The 20,515-nt window shown below is 42.0% G+C and overlaps 1 protein-coding gene across 4 annotated transcripts in view; it reads right to left on the bottom strand.

Moving 5' to 3' along the window:
* The window catches only part of rad18 (RAD18 E3 ubiquitin protein ligase), a 76,656-nt gene that overhangs the window by 43,056 nt on the left and 13,085 nt on the right, over positions 1-20,515 (bottom strand). For all 4 annotated transcript variants that reach the window (XM_024377306.2, XM_024377300.2, XM_024377291.2 and 1 more), the window contains 4 exons: positions 19,870-19,969; positions 18,288-18,475; positions 7,233-7,303; positions 6,980-7,040 (listed from right to left, as the gene is read on the bottom strand). In XM_024377306.2, coding sequence (XP_024233074.1) covers positions 6,980-7,040; positions 7,233-7,303; positions 18,288-18,475; positions 19,870-19,969 — 420 coding nt within the window. The remainder of the gene's footprint in view (positions 1-6,979; positions 7,041-7,232; positions 7,304-18,287; positions 18,476-19,869; positions 19,970-20,515) is intronic.

Consider the following 20,515-nt stretch of genomic DNA (forward strand, 5'->3'; position numbering starts at 1 on the left):
GTGAAAAATTGTGAAAATAACACTGAACATATTTCAAATATCTTAGAGACACGTTGGGATTTTGGCAATGATTTTTCTACTTCATCTACTTCCCCAGAGTCAGATGAATGTCTCTGTGTCCAGAATGAAGGAAGTTAGAGGTACTTTCGCGAGCCAATGCTAACTAGCGTTGGCACAAGGATTTACAGTATTACCGGCTTAGTACACAAGAATGCATTAAAAAATCCTGCAAAAAGCCCATTATTAGCATTCTGGTAATAGATGCCCAAAATTAGCACAAGTAATATATTCTTTTTAATTTAACCTTTATTTAACTAGGAGTGTGAACAAATTCTTATTTTTACAATGACGGCCTACCCTGGCCAAACCCTGGACAACACTGAGCCAATTGTGTGCTGCCCTATGGGACTCCCGATCACGGCCAGTTGTGATACAGCCCGGGATCGAACCAGGGTCTGTAGTGATGCCTCTAGCACTGAGATGCAATGCCTTAGAACACCCCACCACTCAGGAGCACCTCAAAGTAATAGCGAATTTTCATGGAGGTTGCTAGATAAATTTGCTAACGAGCGCAAATTCTTTTTTTTTTTTTGCAAAGACAGGCATTCCATCTCAAAGTCGTACATATATAGGAAGGAGCTACCGAATGTCATTTTTGGTGAGTTAGGACATTTACAAGTGAATATTAATGAGATATCTTGCAAATGAACAGTACTGGCTCTGGAGCAGAGTGTGTACACACTGTGTCTGTGTGGAATCTGGAGTCGCCAGGGCAACGGGCCTGCTTGCTCTGCTTGTAGTAGATGGGGGAGGAGCAGACAGGCTGAGACTGGAGAGGAGAAAAAAAACGCAAGGAAATCAAAAGATGGCAGCTGTACAGATAACTCATCCAAAGGGCATTGACTTCTCAAACATGGCAGAAAGCCAACACAATATGATTCCCCGTTGCCTTATTAATTCAGCTACTTACTGAGCTAAATAACTAGCAATTTTAACTTAGGGGTCTCGTTAACGCAGAAATCGCATAAGAAATATACATTTAAAATAATGTGACAGGTGAAATGAAGAACGCAATCTGCTTTATCTTCTAACATTTTGTACAAGTTGACTGCAGGTATTTATTTAAGAGGCTACAAATATTCAAATGAATAGAAAAATTCAAAAGCAAAAAAAAGTTTAAACGGTCTTGATGGTATTGACAAACCATACCGTGGCTATTTCCAAATACCCGGTATACGGTACAATGCACTCGGAAAGTATTCAGACCGCTTGAATTTATCAAAAGAAAATTGCATTACAGCTTTTTTGCACTCAATCTATACACAAAACCCCATAATGACAAAGCAAAAACATATTTTACACATACAAATAAAAAAATGAAATTATTCCTTACATAAGTATTCAGACCCTTTACTCAGTACTTTGTTGAAGCACCTTTGGCAGCGATTACAGCCTCAAGTCTTTTTGGGTATAATGCTATAAGCTTGGCACATCTGTATTTGGGGAGTTTCTCCCATTATTCTCTGCAGATCCTCTCAAGCTCTGTCAGGCTGGATGGGGAGCGTCGCTGAACAGCTATTTTCAAGTCTCTTCAGAGAGGTTTGATCGGATTCAAGTCCAGGCTCTGGCTGGGCCACTCAAAGACTTGTCCCGAAGCCACTACAGCGTTGTCTTGGCTGTGTACTTAGGGTCGTTGTCCTGTTGTTAGGTGAACCTTCCCCCCAGTCTGAGGCCCTGAGAGCTCTGGAGTTTTTTAAAATCAAGGATCTCTCTGTACTTTGCTCCATTCATCTTTACCCCGATCCTGACTAGTCTCCCAGTCCCTGCCGCTGAAAAATATCCCCACAGCATGATGCTGCCACTTCAACGTAGGGATGGTAATAGGTTTCCTCCAGACATGACGTGAGGTGCCATTAATACAGGTAACGAGTGGAGGACAGAGGAGCCTCTTAAAAGAAGAAGTTACAGGTCTGTGAGAGCCAGAATTCTTGCACAATTGGTGGCTGACTAAATACTTTTTTGCCCCACTGTACATCTACCTCCAACACTCCAGTATCCCTGCAGACTGTAAATATAGTATTGGAACTGATTATTGATTTATGCATTGTTGGGTTTTGAGTTTTCAAGAAAGACATTTCACTGACATGAGCTGATTGAGGACTACAGGAAATGGAGGACAGAGCACAGCCCCATTCATATTGATGAGACTGTAGTGGAGTGGGTCGAGAGCTTCAAGTTCTTCGGTGTCCACTTCACTAAGGATCTATCATGGTCCACACACACCAACATAGTCATGAAGAGGGCACGACAATGGCTCTTCCCCCTAGGGGGGCTGAAACAGTTCTACAGTTTCACCATTGAGAGCATCTTGACTGGCTGCAACACCGCTTGGTATGGCAACTGCTTGACCTACGACCGCAAGGCACTACAGGGTGGTGCGTATTGCCCATTACATCACTGGGGTCGAGTTCCCTGCCATCCAGGACCTCTATACCAGGCGGTGTCAGAGCAAGGACCTAAAAATTGTCAAATACTCCAGCCACCCAATTCATAGACTGTTCTCTGCTACCGCACGGTAAGCGGTACCGATGCACCAAGTCTGGAACCAACAGGACCCTGAACAGTCTCTACCCCAAGACATAAGACTGCTAAATAGTTATTTAAATAGTTAACCAAATAGCTACTTGGACTATCTGCATTGACACTTTTTGCACTAACTTTTATTACTGATAAAATGCGCTGCTGCTACTGTTTATTATCTGTCCATTTATTCCTAGTTATATGTACATATCTACCTCAATTACTTCTTACCCCTGGGACATTGCTATATACACGGTGTACCAAGTCAAAGTTATCATTGTGTATTTATTATAGTGTGTTTTACTTTTCTATTATTTCTCTATTTTCTTTCTCTCTGCATTATTGGAAAGAGCCAACAAGTAAGCATTTCACTGTTAGTCTACACCGGTTGTTTACAACGCATGTGACAAATACAATTTTATTTAGCTTTGATTGCCTCAGTACAAATAAGTGGCTTATTATGCATCTCAGATGTTTGATGAATGAGTAACACATGCAGAGGAAAATAGTGTATGAGGTACATATGGTGTTATACACTGTATAGTGTATATGTTAAGCAGTGTGGAGCCACAATCATTTCAGTGTGCCCCTGGGAAGGCCCCGGGCTGACAGATTACTACCATAACCTGCCAAGGGCACAGGAGCAAGCTGCAGCTTACTTTTGAGGGGAAATAATAACACTGGTCTCCATTGACAGAGATCTGTTTGGTTTGGCATTGTTCGATGGTCCAGCTATTCAATAATACAACAGTAACACACTGAGGGTGGAAGGTACATTCATTAAGAGTGGCAATCTTTCTCACGTTTGGAAGCGATAGCGAGACTGCTTTAACCTACTGCATGTGGCCAGCACTCTGTGTTCCTGTGTATGCGTGTGTCTATATCTGTCTGTCTGTCTACTGTGTGTTAGTGTTGCACGGTATACCGGTACCAAGGTAATATCATGGTACTAAAACGTCATGATACCAACATTTTAGAATACTGTAGTACCGTTTAATATGATACTACCAAATACATTTTAGCTCAACCAAAGTAAAGATCCCACTGATTCCTCTTATAGAATGTTAATACAGTTTTGTATATAAAATTCTGTTGAATATTTTTAAGCAAACTAGTCTCTGGTAAGTGTCGGTCCAATAATGTCCACTTCACTTTCATGTGCACATACGCCTCCCTTTCCAGCCATAACTCACCTGCTTCTCTCCATCTGCTCTTCCTGCACATTTCTCAATCAGTTTTAAAAAATAAAATTGGTCCGTGACAGCACATGGGGATGTATTCCCTGATGAGTCTTCTGTTGTTACATTTGTACATTTCATACACTGGAGCAGCATGCAGAGCTGATATAACAAAGAGCACAGGCCAGTCGGAGTAGGCTTTGCAAGTTCGCTGACAGGGAGGACAAATAGAGTACCACTGCGCAACAGGTATGCTTGCAGCTTCATAGCAAAGGCTCTAGCTCAAACAGTAAAACAAAATATGACCCATATTACTGGAGCTACATTTTTTGTGCGCATTTTATACAATTTCACAAACCATGTCATGGGCCATTTTAAATAAATTATGGGTCACTAAGTATTGGTTTGATAAACAACATTGTTCTGTCATGTTACCTAGCTAATAACCTGCTAACTTGACAGTAGTTCTGGGCAAATTTGATTGGCACAAGAAGAAAGGAAATGTGTCTGCTTCACTACTCATAACATGGGCTTCAAAAGGTACTGTAGGAATCATATAGGCTGAATGTATGCCTAAACTATATCAAAAATCTCTCTTTCTGGTGCTCCTTAAATTCTGTTTGGTGCCTAACGTTTTTAAAGTTGGGAGCAGCGTGTGTATGCGTTTGTGGGAGAGAGAATGGTGTGTGTGTTTATGAGAGAGAGGGAGACAGATTGTGTGAGCGAGGGACAGTCTGTGTGGCTCTGTTTACTGAAGAGTAAAGGTTTCATGCAGTGTTTTTATCTTCCTGTCACAATGACATTCAGATCGTTATGAATATACAGTGCATTCGGAAAGTATTCAGACCCCTTGAATTTTTCCACTAATTCTAAAATGGATTAAATTGTTTTTTTCCCCCCTGAATCTACACACAATACCCCACAATGACAAAGCAAAGTATTCAGACCCTTTACTCAGTACTTTGTTGAAGCACATTTGGCAGCGATTACAGCCTCGAGTCTTCTTGGGTATGACGCCACAAGCTTGACACACTTGTATTTGGGGAGTTTACCCCATTCTTCTCTCAAGCTCTGTCAGGTTGGATGAGGAGCATCACTGCACAGCTATTTTCAGGTCTCTCCAGAGAGGTTTGATCGGGTTTAAGTCTGGGCTCTGGCTGGGACGCTCAAAGACATTCCGAGACTTGTCCCGAAGTCACTCCTGCGTTGTCTTGGCTGGGTGCTTAGGGTCGTCGTCCTGTTGGAAGGTGAAACTTCGCCCCAGTCTGAAGCAGATTTTCATCAATCTCTCTGTACTTTGCTCCGTTCATCTTTCCATTGATCCTGACTAGTCTCCCAGTCCCTGCAGCTGAAAAATATACACACATCATGATACTGCCACCACCATGCTTCACCGTAGGGATGGTGCCAGGTTTCCTTCAGACATGACGCTTGGTATTCAGGCCAAAGAGTTCAATCTTGGTTTCATCAGACCAGAGAATATTGTTGTTTTCTCGTGGTCTGAGTACTTTAGGTGCAAACACCAAGAGGGCTGCCATGTGTCTTTTACTGAGAAGTGGCTTCCGTCTGGCCACTCTACCACACAGGCATGATTGGTGGAGTGCTGCAGAGATGGTTGTCCTTCTGGAAGGTTCTCCCATCTCCACAGACGAACTCTGGAGCTCTGTCAGGGTGACCATTGGGTTCTTGGTCACCTCCCTGACCAAGGCCCTTCTCCCTCCATTGCTCAGTTCGGTCAGGCTGCCAGCTCTAGGAAGAGTCTTGCTGGTTCCAAACTTCTTCCATTTAAGAATGATGGAGGCCACTGTGTTCTTGGGGACCTTCAATGCTGAGTACATTTTTGGTACTCTTCCCCAGATCTGTGCCTCGACACAATCCTGTCTCGGTGCTCTACGGACAATTCCTTCAACCTCATGGCTTGGTTTTTGCTCTGACATGCACTGTCAACTGTGGGGCCTTATATAGACAGTTGTGTGCCTTTCCAAATAATGTCCAACCAATTGAATTTACCACATGTGGACTCCAATCAAGTTGTAGAAACATCTCAAGGTGTTGTATTGAGGAGAAAATATTTTGTGTAGCACGAACATTAAGAAAACGGTAACAAGGAGTCAGGGGACGGAGCGAACAGGACTCTAGGACACTAAATGTTTTCCCTGTGGTATCGCGATACTACTTGCGCGGGCCGACCCTGGCCTGACGGATCAGTTATCACAGCACACCAGCTATTTATAGAACACCCCTCTGTGAGGTGCCATTAATATTTCAATATACCTCTTTCTCAAAGTTAGCTCCACCAAGCTATTTCTAGTTCCTCCCACCTTTCATCCTCCTCTTGCCATCACAGCACTTTAACTAACAAACTCTGTCTCTCCCTCTGTCCGGTAAAGCAAACACAATCTGGCTCAGTTTCCTCCTGCTGGGTAAAGTCTATTACTTTTCAGAGTTATTCCCTAAAGAGACACTGAAACACCCCAGCAAACCTAAACATTTCCCTCCTCTTCATGTCTGCTGCAGTGACAGTCCCTGATGCTTAATCACATCTCCAGCACATCTCCACTCCCTCAGGTGCACTTTCAAACAGCCCCTCCAGACAGAGACCTTCTCAGATATACAGTAACATAGCTATCAGGGGAGCGTATGGTCATCCTGGCGATTCTCTCCGCCGGAGTTGGTCCTTAGCCATACGAGGGCCTCCCCACATAATGAAGCAGGATCAATGATGCAAACCTGTTGCACTCCCACTATTTTGATCCAATCTGTGAATGTGAGAGCCACTCCTCTTCTCTTGGGTTGTGGCCTGATTCACTTCACAGCTCTCAGCTTTTTCTGCTAAACTGCTACAAGGACTAAAGTGAGTGCACCACTGGTGGAATGGACTGCAATGACTAAGCACTCTAAACTATTAACGCACACTGCAGTGTTTCAGAATCTAAGACTTTGCACCAGTGCAAATACAAACACAAGAGTGAGAATACACTCAGAGCCCAGTGATGCTGCTAAACTAAACTATTTCCATGCCAATCCCTCACCAGGAGTAATCATTCAGATTCACTGAGGAACAAAACAGGGATCCACTGTCAACTGAGTCAATATCGCACACATCCATTGTAGACAATAATACACAACGCAGTGCTGAAGTCAATAGAGAAAAGGCTTTCAGAATTGGACTCCCACTGACAACAGATCAATGGTGGAAGTGCACCACAGAAATGACTTACTGTAAGTTGAATGCATCTCGTCGATCTTTCCCACACTTTGATTCTTTGAGAAGTCCATGACCTGCAACACAGTTGGACAAACAAAAAAACGTACTGTAGAGTGATCATTTGCATTTCAAGAACACACTAGACAAGGTTATTTGCAAGGGACAATGCCTTTTATTGAACATTATGTCATGTTGGGAACAACAAAAAGTATCCGGGGGTCCTGTGGCACAAGTCAGAGATGCTGTGATCAGGTATTGGTACGTACACGTTTGGTTTTCCCCTGAAGTTGGTTCCTGGCCTTCTCGTTGGCCTCCACTTCATTGGCAATGTCTTTGGCTGTTGACAGAGAATGAAAAGAGACCTTTATGACCCTCCGGATCACAAGCATGGCTTGTTATGTGAACTGTTGTTTTCAACACATTAAGGCCTCTGCCCCTGAGGCCACTGCTGAGAAATTGAAGCACACCCAGAGAAACAAAACAAAAAACAGGAAACGATCAAGTGGTTCAAACTTTTGTTTGTGATTTGCACACAGACAGACACGAAGAAAGAAGTAGGCATAGCTCAGAGCACCACTTCATATCTAATAGTCTCAGCAAGGGCTGTTGGACTGGATGCTCTGTCCGCCGAGCTTAAAGAGGTAAAGTAGTGTGTCATTTACAGCCTTTACCCTCCGACATCTTATGCCCAACGACCAACTGAAAAGAGCTAAGAGGTAGGAGGACACACCATTATACATCTAGCATGATCATGTATCAAGGTCACTTACTGACAGTCTAATAGCATGTACAAGTAATATACACCCTAAAGATATCACAGAAGCATGACAAATGCCAAGGCAAGAAAAGAATACTCGCTAGAGTAGAAATGATTTAAGTGTTGGTAACAGTAGATTCTCAAATCATGTGCTAGGCTCAGAACAGGCCTTGGTGTTTGATTGAAACACTACATCTCAACAGAGATGGGGTGGGTTCTAGGGATGGGCATGGTTATAATATTCTTGAATTATTTCTAAATGGAATTCAAATATCCATGTGACATTGTTACATACAAGGATATACAGTGCCTTGCGAAAGTATTCGGCCCCCTTGTACTTTGCGACCTTTTGCCACATTTCAGGCTTCAAACATAAAGATATAAAACTGTATTTTTTTGTGAAGAATCAACAACAAGTGGGACACAATCATGAAGTGGAACAACATTTATTGGATATTTCAAACTTTTTTAACAAATCAAAAACTGAAAAATTGGGCGTGCAAAATTATTCAGCCCCCTTAAGTTAATACTTTGTAGCGCCACCTTTTGTTGCGATTACAGCTGTAAGTCGCTTGGGGTATGTCTTTATCAGTTTTGCACATCGAGAGACTGAAATTTTTTCCCATTCCTCCTTGCAAAACAGCTCGAGCTCAGTGAGGTTGGATGGAGAGCATTTGTGAACAGCAATTTTCAGTTCTTTCCACAGATTCTCGATTGGGTTCAGGTCTGGACTTTGACTTGGCCATTCTAACACCTGGATATGTTTATTTTTGAACCATTCCATTGTAGATTTTGCTTTATGTTTTGGATCATTGTCTTGTTGGAAGACAAATCTCTGTCCCAGTCTCAGGTCTTTTGCAGACTCCATCAGGTTTTCTTCCAGAATGGTCCTGTATTTGGCTCCATCCATCTTCCCATCAATTTTAACCATCTTCCCTGTCCCTGCTGAAGAAAAGCAGGCCCAAACCATGATGCTGCCACCACCATGTTTGACAGTGGGGATGGTGTGTTCAGGGCGATGAGCTGTGTTGCTTTTACGCCAAACATAACGTTTTGCATTGTTGCCAAAAAGTTCAATTTTGGTTTCATCTGACCAGAGCACCTTCTTCCACATGTTTGGTGTGTCTCCCAGGTGGCTTGTGGCAAACTTTAAACGACACTTTTTATGGATATCTTTAAGAAATGGCTTTCTTCTTGCCACTCTTCCATAAAGGCCAGATTTGTGCAATATACGACTGATTGTTGTCCTATGGACAGAGTCTCCCACCTCAGCTGTAGATCTCTGCAGTTCATCCAGAGTGATCATGGGCCTCTTGGCTGCATCTCTGATCAGTCTTCTCCTTGTATGAGCTGAAAGTTTAGAGGGACGGCCAGGTCTTGGTAGATTTGCAGTGGTCTGATACTCCTTCCATTTCAATATTATCGCTTGCACAGTGCTCCTTGGGATGTTTAAAGCTTGGGAAATCTTTTTGTATCCAAATCCGGCTTTAAACTTCTTCACAACAGTATCTCGGACCTGCCTGGTGTGTTCCTTGTTCTTCATGATGCTCTCTGCGCTTTTAACGGACCTTTAACGGAGACTATCACAGTGCAGGTGAATTTATACGGAGACTTGATTACACACAGGTGGATTGTATTTATCATCATTAGTCATTTAGGTCAACATTGGATCATTCAGAGATCCTCACTGAACTTCTGGAGAGAGTTTGCTGCACTGAAAGTAAAGGGGCTGAATAATTTTGCAGGGCACACACTTAATATGTTGAGCAATCTGTTATGAATGTATTGTAATGTTTTTAATATGTATAACTGCCACCATTTTGCTGGACCCCAGGAAGAGTAGATGCTGCCTTGGCAGAAGCTAATGGGGATCCATAATAAATACAAATACTACACAGCTGATTCAAATAACCAACTCATCATCAAGCTTGGATTATTTTAAATCAGCTGTGTAGTGCTACGGCAAAAAACAAAACGTGCCCCCAGGGGGGTCCCAGGACCGAGAACAGTACTGACCTAAACTCTACTCTACTTTTCTTTACTGTACTGTAGTGCTATACGGTATTGTATTGTAATGTACAGTACAATGAAGAAAAGTATAGATTAATATTTTGCCGAAATCTAACAAATTAATAAATATTTTCATAATTCAGTTGATCATTACTGAAGTGAGTTGTCTAGGCCCAATGACTGTTTCCTTGTCTCCTCACTCCGCTTCCGCCCACCTCCGCCGCATTGTTCTCAACACCAGTTTCAATCAATATAGCACACTGTTTTCTAGAAATATAGCTTTTTTTATATTAATTTCAATATAGGGAATAATTCCCGGGAAATACCTCAAAAATCTGAAGTGCCCATTTAAAACCAATATGTGGTCACTGTGCCAGGGTTCTCCCAAAATAAGACTGTCGCATTTTTTTTCTTAATTTAACTAGGCAAGTCAGTTAAGAACAAATTCTTCTTATTAATGACTGTCTTGTTCAGGGGCAGAGCAACAGATTTTTACCTTGTCAGCTCAGGGATTCGATCTTGCAACCTTTCGGTTACTAGTCCAACGCTCTAACCACTAGGCTACACCACCATGTAAAGATTTCACAGCAAGTGAAACTGATGTTAAGTAATGATAGAGTAACTTCGATCGCCAATGACTGTTATGAATTGCGAAACAGGTCGTTCATAAATTTTGAGAGTTATCCTCAATTAATTCAGCGCATTTCAGCGGTAGGCATAGGCTCTCTCGAAAGAGTGCGCGTTCAGGACACACAGACGACACTCTCAGTAGGCTATAGCATTGTCGATTGATACAAACTTTGTAACGGCAGTCAAACAAAAGTCAAATTACCAAAGTAGTAAGTTTGCTAGATAACCTCCAACTAATGACAGAAAATCTCCTATTTATCAAAATCGAGTTGACAATTATACACATAGCAGATCAGCAGATGAAAAGAGGAAATGTTTTAAATATGAATGTATCTTAACGGAGACCAACTCTGTAAAAAAAATTACCATAGTGGCAGACGGCAGGGAGAGGTGAGGGAAATGGTGATTGAAGGAAGATACCAGGCAGCCCACTGGCTCCAAACCTGAGCCTTATATGGACTTCCTGCCCCAACGAGGCGAGCCTATGGGTCATTAAGCCAGGGAGTACATGGGGATAAAAGAGGAAGCGGCCTGCACAAAGGGGCAGAGAACGGAGAGGGAAGCATGTGTTGAAGAGTGTGAGGAGAGAAATATTTGTCTGATTACCCCCACTGTGCACCGAACCGGTTTGGCTGAGGACCTGCGTTTTAGGATTATCCCTGGAGAACGGAACAGACAACGAGACCAGATTGTGGACTGTGAAATGGTGAATTCCCCACTTTTCTCAAGTGTGCAAAACTCCCTAATAAACTTCCAATTTGCATTCTAGTTGTGCTCCTTGTGCGTGTTTGGTTATTGAACTTGGTGACGTGGAAACCCCACACCCTTGAACCTGCTACAATATCTACTCTCATACCATTTATTGATCACATATTCTCTACAGAAGCTCTCATAAGGGCAGCAATACGAGACACGAGTCAGGATTGGGACGGTAGGACAATAGCCTAGGCTATAAATAAAGCTATATAAAGGCTACTACGAGTGACACAGTGGTCTAAGAAACTGCATCGCAGTGCTAGCTGTACCACTACAGAACCTGGTTCGACTCCAGGCTCTGTCACAGCCGGCCGCGACCGGGAAACCCATGGGGCAGCACACAATTGGCCCAGCGTCATCCAGGTTAGGGGAGAGTTTGGAAGGCCGTTATATTCTTGACCCATCGCACTCTAGCGACTCCTGTGTCTGGCCGGGCACAGTGCACCCTGACACAGTCACCAGTGTACAGTGTTTCCTCCGACACATTGGTGCGGCTGGCTTCCGGGTTAAGCGGGCATTGTGTCAAGAAGCAGTGCGGCCCGGCTCGGTTGTGTTTCGGAGTACCCACGGCTCTCGACCTTCGCCTCTCCCGAGGCTGTACGGGAGTAGCAGCCATGGGACAAGACTAACTACCAATTGGAAACCACGATTGAGATTCAGTAAAAAAAAAAATGACAGTGATTATCTGAAAAGTCACAGGCTTTTGGTCGGGAGAAGGACAGGCTACTTAATGTGAGTTAAGCGCAAGCAGACTTGTATAACATGCTAGCAAAATCAATCACTGTAATCAGCTAATATATGAGCAAACTAGAATAAAAATCATTAGCACTGACCTCAACTTAGCTAACAATTCCCAAGCTTAATTGTTATCACATATCCAAACAGAGATTCAGTGAAAACAAAAATTTGACATTGATTGATTTATCTAGACGATTCCCCCACTCATCTTACTGTCCCAGTCAAAACGGTGCTGAAATGATCATCTAGGTAAGCACACACACACAACTATTGCTTTGAATTAGCAAAACAGTTGGATATAACTTTGGGAGACTCAGTATAAGCAAGAATTTGATACATGCCTTAAAATGCATTAGCCTACATTATTTAAATATTTTCATAATTCAGTTGATCATTACTGAAGTGAGTTGTCTAGGCCCAATGACTGTTTCCTTGTCTCCTCACTCCGCTTCCGCCCACCTCCGCCGCATTGTTCTCAACACCAGTTTCAATCAATATAGCACACTGTTTTCTAGAAATATAGCTTTTTTTCAGGTTCGGCTCATTTAATTTCTGTGATGTCAAACCAGGCATGGGCTCGGGCTTCAGCTCACCGGAATTGGGTCCGACCGGGATCACATTTCCAGTTCTGATGAGAACTCTAAACTGCATTTGGGTTTTGTGTGCAGTCTGGCAGTATCAATTATGTGCTTTGAATTTATACCGACTTTGTGTGACATAAATACACTAGGCTAAAGATTTCCATGTGACAATCTGTTTGAATAATGTGATATTTAATTTTTTCCAATCAGCTGCTGTGCTTGTGTATTTTGTGGAGTTGCACTCGTGCACATTGGGGAATATTTTTGTAATTTTCCGGGTCTTGTCATTTTATGTCCCGGGATCCTGGTTACCGGTTTAAATCCCTAGTCAGTACAATACAGTACAGTACTGTAGAGTAGAGTTTAAATCAAACAAAACTTTATTGGTCACATACAGTTGAAGTCGGAGGTTTACATACACTTATGTTGGAGTCATTTAAACTTGTTTTTCAACCACTCCACAAATTTCTTGTTAACAAACTATAGTTTTGGCAAGTCGGTTCAGACATGTTTTGTTTACAGACAGATTATTTCACTGTATCACAATTCTAGTGGGTCAGAAGTTTACATACACTAAGTTGACTGTGCCTTTAAACAGCTTGGAAAATTCCAGAAATTTATGTCATGGCTTTAGAAGCTTCTGATAGGCTAATTGACATCATTTGAGTCAATTGGAGGTGTACCTGTGGATGTATTTCAAGGCCTACCTTCAAACTCAGTGCCTCTTTGCTTGACATCATGGAAAAATCAAAAACAAATTAGCCAAATACCTCAGAAAAAAATTGTAGACCTCCACAAGTCTGGTTCATCCTTGGGAGCAATTTCCAAACGCCTGAAGGTAACACGTTCATCTGTACAAACAATAGTACGCAAGTATAAACACCATGGGACCACGCAGCTGTCATACCACTCAGGAAGGAAACGCGTTCTGTCTCCTAGAGATAAATGTACTTTGGTGCGAAAAGTGCAAATCAATCGCAGAACAGCAGCAAAGGACCTTGTGAAGATGCTGGAGGAAACAGGTACAAAGTTATCTATATCCACAGTAAAACGAGTCCTATATTGAAAGGTCGCTCAGCAAGGAAGAAGCCACTGCTCCAAAACCGGCATAAAAAAGCCAGACTATGGTTCGCAACTGCACATGGGGACAAGATCATACTTTTTGGAGAAATGTCCACTGGTCTGATGAAACAAAAATAGAACTGTTTGGCCATAATGACCATCGTTATATTTAGAGGAAAAAGGGGGAGGCTTGCAAGCCGAAGAACACCATCCCAACCATGATGCATGGGAGTGGCAGCATCATATTGTGGGTGTGCTTTGCTGCAGGAGGGACTGGTGCAATTCACAAAATAGATAGCAACATGAGGAAGGAAAATGATATGGATATATTGAAGCAACATCTCAAGACATCAGTCAGGAAGTTAAAGCTTGGTCGCAAATGGGTCTTCCAAATGGTCAATGACCCCAAGCATACTTCCAAAGTTGTGGCAAAATGGCTTAAGGACAACAAAGTCAAGTTATTGGAGTGGCCATCACAAAGCCCTGACCTCTATCCTATAGAAAATGTGTGGGCAGAACTGAAAAAGCGTGTGCGAGCAAGGAGGGCTACAAACCTGACTCAGTTATACCAGCTTTGTCAGGAGGAAGGGGCTAAAATTCACCCAACTTCTGGTGGAAAGCTTGTGGAAGGCTACCCAAAACATTTTACCCAAGTTAAACAATTTAAAGGCAATGCCACCAAATACTAATTGAGTGTATGTAAACTTCTGACCCACTAGGAATGTGATGAAGGAAATAAAAGCTTAAATAAATAATTCCCTCTACTATTATTCTGACATTTCACATTCTTAAAATAAAGTGGTGATCCTAACTGACCTAAGACAGGGAATTATTACTTGGATTAAATGTCACGAATTGTAAAAAATATATATATTTTTTTAAACTGAGTTTAAATGTATTTGGCTAAGGTGTATGTAACCTTCTGACTTCAACTGAACGTGTTTAGCAGATGTTATTGCGGGTGTAATGAAATTATTGTGCTTCTAGTTCCGACAGTGCAGCAATATCTAACAAGTAATATGTAACAATTTCATAACATATACCCAATACACACAAATTTAAGTAAAGGAATGGAATTAAGAATATATAAATATATTGATTAGCAATGTCAGAGCGACAGACTGAGATACAGTAGAATAGTATAAAATACAGTGTGGAAATATGAGATGAATAATTCAAAATATCTAAACATTATTAAAGTGACATTAAAAAGTGACTAGAGTTCAATTTATTAAAGTGGCCAACGACTTCAAGTCTGTGTATATATGCAGCAGCCTCTCTGCGCTAGTGATGGCTATTTAACAGTCTGATGGTCTTGAGATTAAAAAACAGCTTCGGTCTCTTGGTCCCAGCTTTGATGCACCTGTACTGACCTCGCCTTCTGGTTGATAGTGGGGTGAACAGGCAGTGGCTCGGGTGATTGTTGTTCTTGATGATCTTTTTGGCCTTCCTGTGACATAGGGTGCTGTAGGTGTCCTGGAGGGCAGGTAGTTTGCCCCCGGGTGATGCGTTGTGCAGACTGCATCACCTTCTGGAGAGTCCTGCGGTTGCGGTGCGTTGCAGTTGCCGTACCAGGCGGTGATACAGCGCGACAGGATGCTCTCAGATGTGCATCTGTAAAAGTTTGTGAGGGTTTTAGGTGACAAGCCAAATTTCTTCAGCCTCCTGAGGTTGAAGAGGCATTGCTGCGCCTTCTTCACCGCACTGTCTGTGTGGGTGGACCATTTCAGTTTGTCAGTAACGTGGAGGCCGAGGAACTTAAAACTTTCCACCTTCCCCACTGCTGTCCCGTCGATGTGGATAGGGGGGTGCTCCCTCTGCTGTTTCCTGAAGTCCACGATCATCTCCTTTGTTTTGTTGACGTTAGTACAAGTAGGCTTGGGCGGTATCCAGATTGTCATACTGTTCATGTACCATACAGGGATTTTTGGTAATACTGGCACTGAACACATTCAAACCCCCCTTAGCCTCTATAATCCGAAGTAAATCCAAAGTACATGTAAAATCCTATGGAGAATGCTAATGAGTGCATTGCGAACATTTTATACGGCCTCTGACCTAAACTATTTGCAGGACATATATCCCAGCTCATAAAGTTTTACAAGTATCAAGTTTTACAAGTATCAACAACAACAAAAAACAGAGTTTGCTGCACGCACAAAACAAGTATTAGACAACATGGCTCTTGCTCCAGGAGGGGATCCTCTGGTGTTAGGCTACCAAGCGAAGCTTGATTTTGGAAGAAGCTACCCACTTAGCTAACTAGCTACTAAATTAACAAACCAAATGCACAACTGCAGAGCATTTAGCACATTTTAGACAGTTAATGTAATAGTTATAAGATATCTAGCTGGCAAACGTTTAGTTGTGAATTCCATACTTCAACTAGCACGCTCCCGTAGCACATGCTGTACAACAGTGAGTGACTCACAAGGCTTTGGTCTCTCGTCATTGTGTGCTTGTTAACAAACACCACGTGACTCGGAAATACTGGTAAGCTTCATAATGAAAAATTACGTCGTTAACTCCTAACGTATTGCACAAGTTGACTGCAAGTATTTTCTTAAAATGTAGCTACAAATATATTTATTTATTTAAAAATGTCAAATAAATAGTTTTAAATAGTATTGACGGTATTGATTAAATCATCCCGTGGCTATTTCCAAATACCCCGGTAAACGGTATACCGCCCAAGCCTACAGTACAGTAGAGCACACTAGACTAGAGTACAATATAATTAACTATACTGTACTCTACCGGATCGCACTGTAGGGATGGGCATTTGAAATTATTTCACTATTCGAATAAGATCATGATTTCCAGATATACATACACGTATTTACATATACAGTGCATTCGGAAAGTAGTTAGACCCCTTGACGTGGTGGCAGTATCCTGCCGTGGGGATGTTTTTCAGTGGTAGGGACTGGGAGACTAGTCAGGATTGAGGGAAAGATGAACGGAGCAAAGTACAGAGAGATCCTTGATGAAAACCTGCTCCAAAGTGCTCAGGACCTCAGACTGAGGCGAAGGTTCACCTTCCATCAGGACAACAACCCTAAGCACACAGCCAGGACAACGCAGGAGTGGCTTCGGGACAAGTCTCTGAATGTTCTTGAGTGACCCAGCAAGAGCCCGGACTTGAACCTGATCAAACATCTCTGGAGAGACCTGAAAGTAGCTGTGCAGCAATGCTTCCCATCTAACCTGACAGAGCTTGAGAGAATCTGCAGAGAAGAATTGGACAAACTCCCCAAACTCAGGTATGCTAAGCTTGTAGCGTCATACCCAAGAAGATTTGAGGCTGTAATCGCCGCCAAAAGGTGCTTCAACAAAGTACTGAGTAAAGGGTCTGAATAATTCCTTTAAAATTATTTTTAATACATTTGCAAAAATGACTATAAACTTATTATTTCTATGTCATTATGGGGTATTGTGTGTAGATTGATGAGGGGGAAAACAATTTAACCAATTTTAGAATAAGGCTGTAGCGTAACAAAATGTGGAAAAAGTCAAGGGGTCTGAAAACTTTCCGAATGCACTGCATGTATTTAGATTTTGTGTAGGCCAGTCTCAAACTTGTATCTTCTCTTTGTGACAGATGGGGTTTAAACAGCTTGTATTTATTTATCTGAATGTATTTTTCAAATCAAAATCAATCATTATTTATATAGCACATTTCAGACATGAATGCAACGCAATCTGTTTCACAGGAAAAAAACTAATATTTACTACAAACATAAGAGGATAAAAAACACAAGACTAAAAAGGCAACTTAAGGAAAAGAAAAGATAAAAAGGCGTGTTGTAAGATCTCTTTAAATATGTTGACGGTTTCGACCTCCCCTTAGGTTTTCTGGCAGGCTATTCCAGAGGCTGGGGGCATAGTAAGTAAAGGCTGCCTCTCCATGCCTCTTGGTCCTAGGCTTTGGGATAGTTAAAAGGTCAGTGCCAGAGTATGTGAGGGACCTATTGGGTACATAACTCAAAAGCATGTCTAATTTGTATTGGGGTGCACAATTGTGGATTGATTTAAAAACCAATAGAGCAATCTTAAAATGTATTCTAAAACTCACTGGCACCCAGTGCAGAGACTTTTAAAATATGGTGTAATGTGTGCTCTCTGTCTGGTCATGGTAAGTTCCTGTGCTGCAGTATTCTGAATATTTTGCAGTTGACCAATGGCTTTCTTGGGTAGGCCAGACAGGAGAGCATTACAGTAGTCAAGCCTGCTTGTAATAAAAGCAGAATGTCTCTGTATCAACCTGCGATAGAAATGTCCGCACACTTATTTATTTAAAATGCATTAGGGTTAATATTAATTGCTTGGATAACCTTATCTACTATTATGTATTGATTTATTTTCCTTCTTTATGCGGTGCTCACTGCACAGAAAGCCAAAATAATTTTCACTGAATCATCACTGTGTATCTTTGCAATGTTTACATGTGTCAATTACTCCCGTAAGGGATGGGTTGTCAACTGGCGATTTGACACAAAAAAAAACATTTAATTAATTCAGTCAGTCTAAGGCTCTATGATTTTTTAAAACCGTCAAACAAAAGCTGTTGTGTATTTTTTTTGTAATGGATGTCAATCATGAATCAACAATGGCCAAAAAAGTCTGAAGCTTTCTAGCAGTTATACAATGATGGCTTTGAATGATGGAAAGTCAATTTATGGTGGCCAGAAAACTGCTCTGGCATTTACTGTCATAATTTTACCATCATCCATGGTTGACTCCCTGCCATCTTCATTATTCGACCACAGTGAAAATGGCACTCTCACCTGATTTCGGTTCCAGGGCGTCACACTGGGCATTGTAGAAGTGTACAAAGTCCTGGTGCCTCCTGACCAGCTGATCTTTGTTACCCTGGACAGAGAGGTGGCACTCCTTCAGCCTCCTCTTCAGCTCCTGCATGGACAGCAGTGTGTACACCAGCTTCCCCATCGGCCTCCTCTTCGCACCTAGGGAGCTGTGGAACATGACGCCATAAGGAAAATAAGTTTATAACCGACTATAACATGGTCATTAGATATTAAGCCTACACAGTTACGAGCTCTGTAGTGAGACAGATATTCAGTGGTACTATTATTCCATGATGAACTACAGTGTGACGTGTTGTTGTTGCAGCTCTCAGACCTCTGGCTGGCCCAACAAGAGTCCATCATAGGGAGGGCACCACAGAGGAAGACAACATGAATGTTATAGTTAACCTAAGGCCTGATATACAGGGAGGGAGGGGGGCTCTGTTAAAAAAAATATATATTAGAAGCCGGGAGTCACTCAGCTACCACTTGTCAGATCAGATGCATATAATTAGAGCCAGGCAACTTGGCAGCGGTGTACAGTATAAAGCTCTTTCCTATCGCTGACCTCCCTGTAAGGCCAATAAATCAATTGGGATTTTAGCTGGGCTTTCCAAGTAATTATTTTTCGGTTCACTCTGTTCGTTCCTCTCTCCTACCACAAAAGCATAATGTAGACTAGACTTTCAAATAAGCTGCTTTTCAGATAGAAAGTCCATGACTAATTCAGGGCCGGATAAGGTTCTGCCCACATGGCATCTTTTCATCACCAAGCCGCATTGAAAACTCTCCAGCTCCTATGCAGAGCTGTGTGGCAGGTCAAATGTGTTGAAGAGTATAGGAAATTCTGTAATCCATCACTCTGACATCAAGGTCCGCCACACATCAAGGGTTCCATGCTGTCACGCACACTTGCCTGCTTCTGACGGAGCCTCAGATATCACAAGCCTACATTAATCATAACGTGGAACCAAGCATTAGATTTAAGCAGAAAGGAATATTTTCAGGTTGTAGACATCAATTTCCTTAGAGGAATGAATATTGTCTCCCCAAACATAAATCTAAACATGATATACAACACAGACAGAGACACATTCAAATATAAGTAATATACCCCACCTAGAGCTAGCTTTACATCAGGATTAATCCTGAGTGGCACAGCGGTCTAAGGCACTGCATCACAGTGCTAGAGGAGTCACTACACACCCGGGTTCGATCCCGGGCTGTATCACAACCGGCTGTGATCGGAAGTCCCATAAGGCGGCGCAATTGGCCCAGCGCAGTCCGGGTTAGGGGAGAGTTTGGCCGGGGTAGGCCGTCATTGTAAATAAGAATTTGTTCTTAACTGACTTGCCTAGTTAAATCAAGGTTAAATAAAATAAATAAATAATACAAAATGTTATGAGAATTCTTTAAAGGGATAGTTCACTTTTTTTTTTAAAGTTTCAGCTTATTCTCTGACTTCATTAGTGTTGTTGTTTCAGGGAGGTCAAAAATAAGTTGAAACTTCCAAAAAGTTATCCACCTCTTGAACCCCTGTGAGATGTGTGTCCACTAGTACCTCCTAAGGCTCTCCTTCTTCTCCCCTCGGGACAGACAGGTGTCCAGGTGCTTGTTGATGAGCTGTTCAGAGATGCCCACAGAACACACAGGACACTCCACTGCAAAACACACACAGAAATAGGATTTAGAAACAAATACACACATAGAAAAGAAGAGACATTGACCATGTTTACATGCACTACAAAATATCCCGTTATTACTTGGGATGCTCAAGTATTCTATTTTTAAGTTGACGCATATAAACATCATATTCCGTTTACAATAACCCAAATAAGCTTGATTCCCTGTTTTGAGAAACCTGAATAAGATGCCTGGGATACGCTAATCTTAGACGGGACACTGTGGCAAGTAAACATCTCATCCAGTTTACTGTTTGCTTTTCTCGGTCTGCGTAGGCTCAGTTTCACATAGTATCACCTTTGAAGTTCAGATGGGAACATTAATAATTAGAATAGTATCTGAAGTCTGGACACTGACTGTAGGCCACCCATGTAACCTTATAATATTAACTCCTGCAGAATGAAATGTTCCTTGCAGTAAAATGACAGACCAAATGTTTCTCTCAAGAACAGGAATGGAAAAATATGATTTCATTTTTTGAGAAAATGTGAATGCAGTGATATAAAAGCTGACAGTATTTCACT

The sequence above is a fragment of the Oncorhynchus tshawytscha genome, linkage group LG02 (genome assembly GCF_018296145.1).
Source record: "Oncorhynchus tshawytscha isolate Ot180627B linkage group LG02, Otsh_v2.0, whole genome shotgun sequence".
Classification (NCBI taxonomy): domain Eukaryota; kingdom Metazoa; phylum Chordata; class Actinopteri; order Salmoniformes; family Salmonidae; genus Oncorhynchus; species Oncorhynchus tshawytscha.